Source organism: Gavialis gangeticus, unplaced genomic scaffold (genome assembly GCF_001723915.1).
Source record: "Gavialis gangeticus isolate Ggan-Ray unplaced genomic scaffold, GavGan_comp1, whole genome shotgun sequence".
NCBI lineage: Eukaryota > Metazoa > Chordata > Crocodylia > Gavialidae > Gavialis > Gavialis gangeticus.
This window is the reverse complement of record NW_017728992.1, coordinates 13,966,979-13,971,052: the sequence shown is the minus strand read 5'-3', so window position 1 is coordinate 13,971,052 and position 4,074 is coordinate 13,966,979. Positions and strand designations below refer to the sequence as shown.

The 4,074-nt window shown below is 48.5% G+C and overlaps 1 protein-coding gene across 1 annotated transcript in view; it reads right to left on the bottom strand.

The window, feature by feature from the left end:
* ADCY2 (adenylate cyclase 2) overlaps positions 1-4,074 on the bottom strand; it is a 564,608-nt gene that overhangs the window by 51,706 nt on the left and 508,828 nt on the right. Inside the window, exon 20 of the mRNA XM_019518414.1 lies at positions 1,392-1,576. Coding sequence (XP_019373959.1) covers positions 1,392-1,576 — 185 coding nt within the window. The remainder of the gene's footprint in view (positions 1-1,391; positions 1,577-4,074) is intronic.

The window sequence follows — 4,074 nt, the reverse complement described above, 5'->3', positions numbered from 1 at the left end:
TGAGCTGAGAGGGGCATGTCCAGGTCCCAGCAGGATGTTCTGATTATGGATGGATTCTCCTCACCTACTGACCAGCCCAGCAGGGAATTGATAATACAGTGTTTATCACCCCATTAAGAAAACAACAGAAGGCCATTACCAGTTACCTGTGGATTCTGCCTTTGTCTCATCTGCTACAGCATGGACCATAGCCAGCATGTGATCTGCTAGCTAATACATAGATACCTCTCAGCAAGGCAAAGGGAAGGGGGGAATTCCTGTTTAGCAGGAAGTGGTGAGGGGGAGAGCAGCCTGCAGTCTCTGCCGGAGCTCCAGCCAGGAAGAAGAGAGCCTCACCCAGCCAAGAGAGCATGCTAGGAATGTTGGGGGAGTCTGATTTATCTTAAACCAGCAAGGGGTCTGGGACAGACATTGCATAAACCAATTTGAGCCAAATCAGTTAAGTCTGATACATTCAACCAGGTTTATCTCAAATCAGTTTCAGCCATTTTCAAACTGGTTTATGTGCATTGAGCATCTGTTCTGTTACAAGTTAAAACCAGTTTCTGAGCACTTAAACCGGTTTATGTGTAATGTTTATCCTTAGCCTCAAGGCCCAAAATCAGGGAAAAACAATCTCTCCCCTTGCTAATGTGGCAAGATAGAAACAATCATCTAAAACTAACTGTAGGTCAATGCTTTTTTCTAAAATCTGAGATATACATATTGTACTATTAAGCCAAGATAAGTGCAATAATTCTGGGGAAAAGCTTCTTTGTCTGCTTGCTACAAATATATTTTAACAGCCTTCACAGGGTTCAGATAACAAAGAACTCCATTCTACCATCCTTTATTATGACAATGCAAATGAAACCACAATGTACTTCTAACATGAAATGATTTATGCAGCCTGCACAGATTTCCTTCTTTTATTCTAAAGCTGTTACCTGCACTATCAAGTGATACAGTTAATACCAGGAAGTAAGAGAATTGTGATTTATAGATTTACATGGTCAGATTCAATTCCACCTATTAGGTGCACACCTGGACTTTGGTATCTAAGCACAATTCTATCCCACCCTGTTCAAGATTTGTAAATTCATTAATACATATCTTTTTACAACACATCTTCTGATCCTTAAAACTGAATCACTAAGAAGCAGCAAGAAGTAGGAGGACCTGTCTACCTTTTGTATTAACTGTTTTTCAGGCACTTGGGCAGAGTGGAATAGAATTGCATTTAAATGCCAAACTCTACTTACGTACCTCATATGAGGAACAGAATCAAGCCCATAATTTTTTCCAACCCCCACCCCCAAATCTTTTCTATTCTAGCACTGCAGAAATATTGATTACCCTCCCCTAGTAGCTTACTATTATTATTATTAAAAACCCTAGAATAGACAACCTACCTTTCCAAAGGCACCGTTGCATACAGGAATTTGATGTAATCATCCAGCATGGAGCCATGAGTGTGCAGGAGAATGACACTGTAGCCCACCAAAGCAATCAACATTATCACCATTTTCAACTCATAATTTATTCGCAGAAAAACAGAACAAGAAATCAGTCCCAAAATGCAGCTGTATATGAAGTACTGTCAAAGAAATAAAACAGTATAAACATTGAGAATCTGATCTTGTAAGTAGAAATTGGAGAAAAGAAAGTAATGTATAATAAAACACCCATGTTAGCTTTACAGAAATTATTAAAAACCTGGTATAAATTAGATATGGAATCTATTATGATTAAAAACACAAATAAAGTTCTGGGAACATACGTTTCCCAAATCATTAATCAATTAATAAGTAGATGGATATTAGATATTTTTAATTGCTATTATCATTTGGTTTCAATTTACACTAAACATCTCACTAGATATTAACTTGAGTCCATGTCTCAATTCATGCCCATACTTCATCCAGCATACTCATAAATAACAGAGAATAAGTACATAAAATGCATTACTACCAGATTACAAATCAGCACCTAATCCAGTGGTTAATCTTGTATCAGTGCATGGCCTGCACTGGCTCTTGAGGGCAAATAATTATTCTACTGGTATGTCTACACAAGACACTTTAGTGTGCAGTAGACTAATCTACTGATCAGTAAAAGCATTACTATTTAACCTTGTGCTAGGCTGCTGTGCAGTACAAGAGGCTAATGCACAGTTATCTGCTACCTGAAAATAAGGTAGTAGATTAACTGTGTATTAGCTACTGTGCAGTAGTGCACATGTAGATGCTGCCTGAGAGCAATTTGCTCCTGGTCAGCCAAGGCAGCAGGGGGTTCACTTCTGCCTGACTCAGCCCCATTTATAGGAGCTGTGCTGGCTGCAGGGGCAGCTGTCTCACTGCCATGTGGGAATTAGGACTATCCTTGTCTCCACATGGCTGGGAGAGCTGTCCCAGCATCCCAGGCAGGTGGGGATCAGGTCAGAACCTGATCCCTATGTGGCAGGGAGATGTATCCCTACCTGATGGGGACAGCCAGGTGGGGATTGGGATTGGGAGAGGTCTGATTCCTATGCGGCTGGAAGAAGCATCCCTGCCTGGCAGGGACCCTCTTGGTCCCCATGTGGCTGCCAGGAAGCATCCTTGCCAGGCAGGGACGCTTCTCTCAGCCACATAGGGACTGGGACCCTCTCGACCCCATGTGGCTGCCAGACAGTGTCTCCACCAGGTGGGGATACCTCTCTTGGTCATGTGGGGATCAGGACCCTCCCTATCCCCACATGGCTGCCACATAGCATCTCTGTGGAGATTAGACCAGGCAGGTGGGGGGAGCCATGGGAGGAGCCCCCATGGCTGCCTTGCTCAGCCCCATCCTCCGCCTGGCCCCAGCCTAGTCCCGGCACTTAAAAAAAAGCCATACAAAAAGGCCTGTACTCACCGGCTACAGCAGCGGTGATTGGGGCCTCTGGGCACTCATGGCAGAGCCCCTCCCATGCAGTACAGAGCAGTGGGGGGCAGCGGGATCCCCTCTGCCTAGTAACCCTGTGGCAGCTGCTCTATGGCGCAGGTGCAGTGTAGCTCAACAGTGCGTTGCATCTCTGCCTGGGAGCTAGGGCCACTGGGACTGAGTGCTGCTGAGCTCTGGCTGACACGTGGAGCTGGTCCAGCTCCCAGACAGTGTGCACTGCTCTGCTGAGCTGCAGCTGCAATGCAGGTGAGCCAGGTGGGGGGGCAATCCATGGTGGCCCCCACTGCCCTACACTGCATGGGAGGGGGCTCTGCCATGAGCCCCCCGAGGCCCAAATCACTCCTGCTGAAACTGGTGAGTATGGGGCTTTTTTTTTTTTTAAAGCTCCACACTCACCGGCTGCAGCAGCAGTGAGTGGGGCCTCTGGGCACTTATGGCAGAGCCCTCCATGTAGCGTGAGGCAGTGGGGGGCAGTAGGGATCACTCCTTCCCCCTGGGCTGGCATCTGTGCAGCAGCTGTTGCTGAGTGGTGCCGGGCTCCAGCTCACACGTGGAGTGGCCCCAGCTCCCAGACAGTGTGAGGCACTGTGCTGAGCCACAGTGCACCTGTGCCGTGGGGCAGCTGTCATGTGAGTGCCAGGTGGGGAGGATGACCCTGGTGTCCTCCACTGGGTGGGGAGACTCTGTGACGAGCCCCCAGAGGCCCCAATCCCCACTGCCAGAGCCAGAGAGTATGGGGCAAGACAGCCATGGGGGCTTTTCCTGCAGCTCCTCTGGCTGTGGCTGCCTCTGCCCCTACTGCCACTTGTCCAGCTGGCATGGATGTGGCGGGAGCAATGCAAGCATGGCTCGCTTCAGGCAGAAGCATGGCATAGCCCCCGCTCCCAGTGCTGCTGTGCCTGCATCAGCACTGGGAGCAGGGGCTCTGCCCTCCTACTGCTTGCCAGCTGGTGCAGTGGGGCATGGGATGCAGGCGTGGCAGCGCTTGGAGTGGGGGCTATGCCCTGCTGCCGCTTGCCTAGGCAGAAGGGAGAGCCTCTGCTCCCAGCACTGCCATGGCCCCCACCCCCCACCCCGCAAGTGTCTCTTTCCTAAACTGAATAGACTTAGCCTCTTTAGTCTCTCGTCATCTGGAAGCCCCTCAATACTACCATACTACATCCTTGCTCC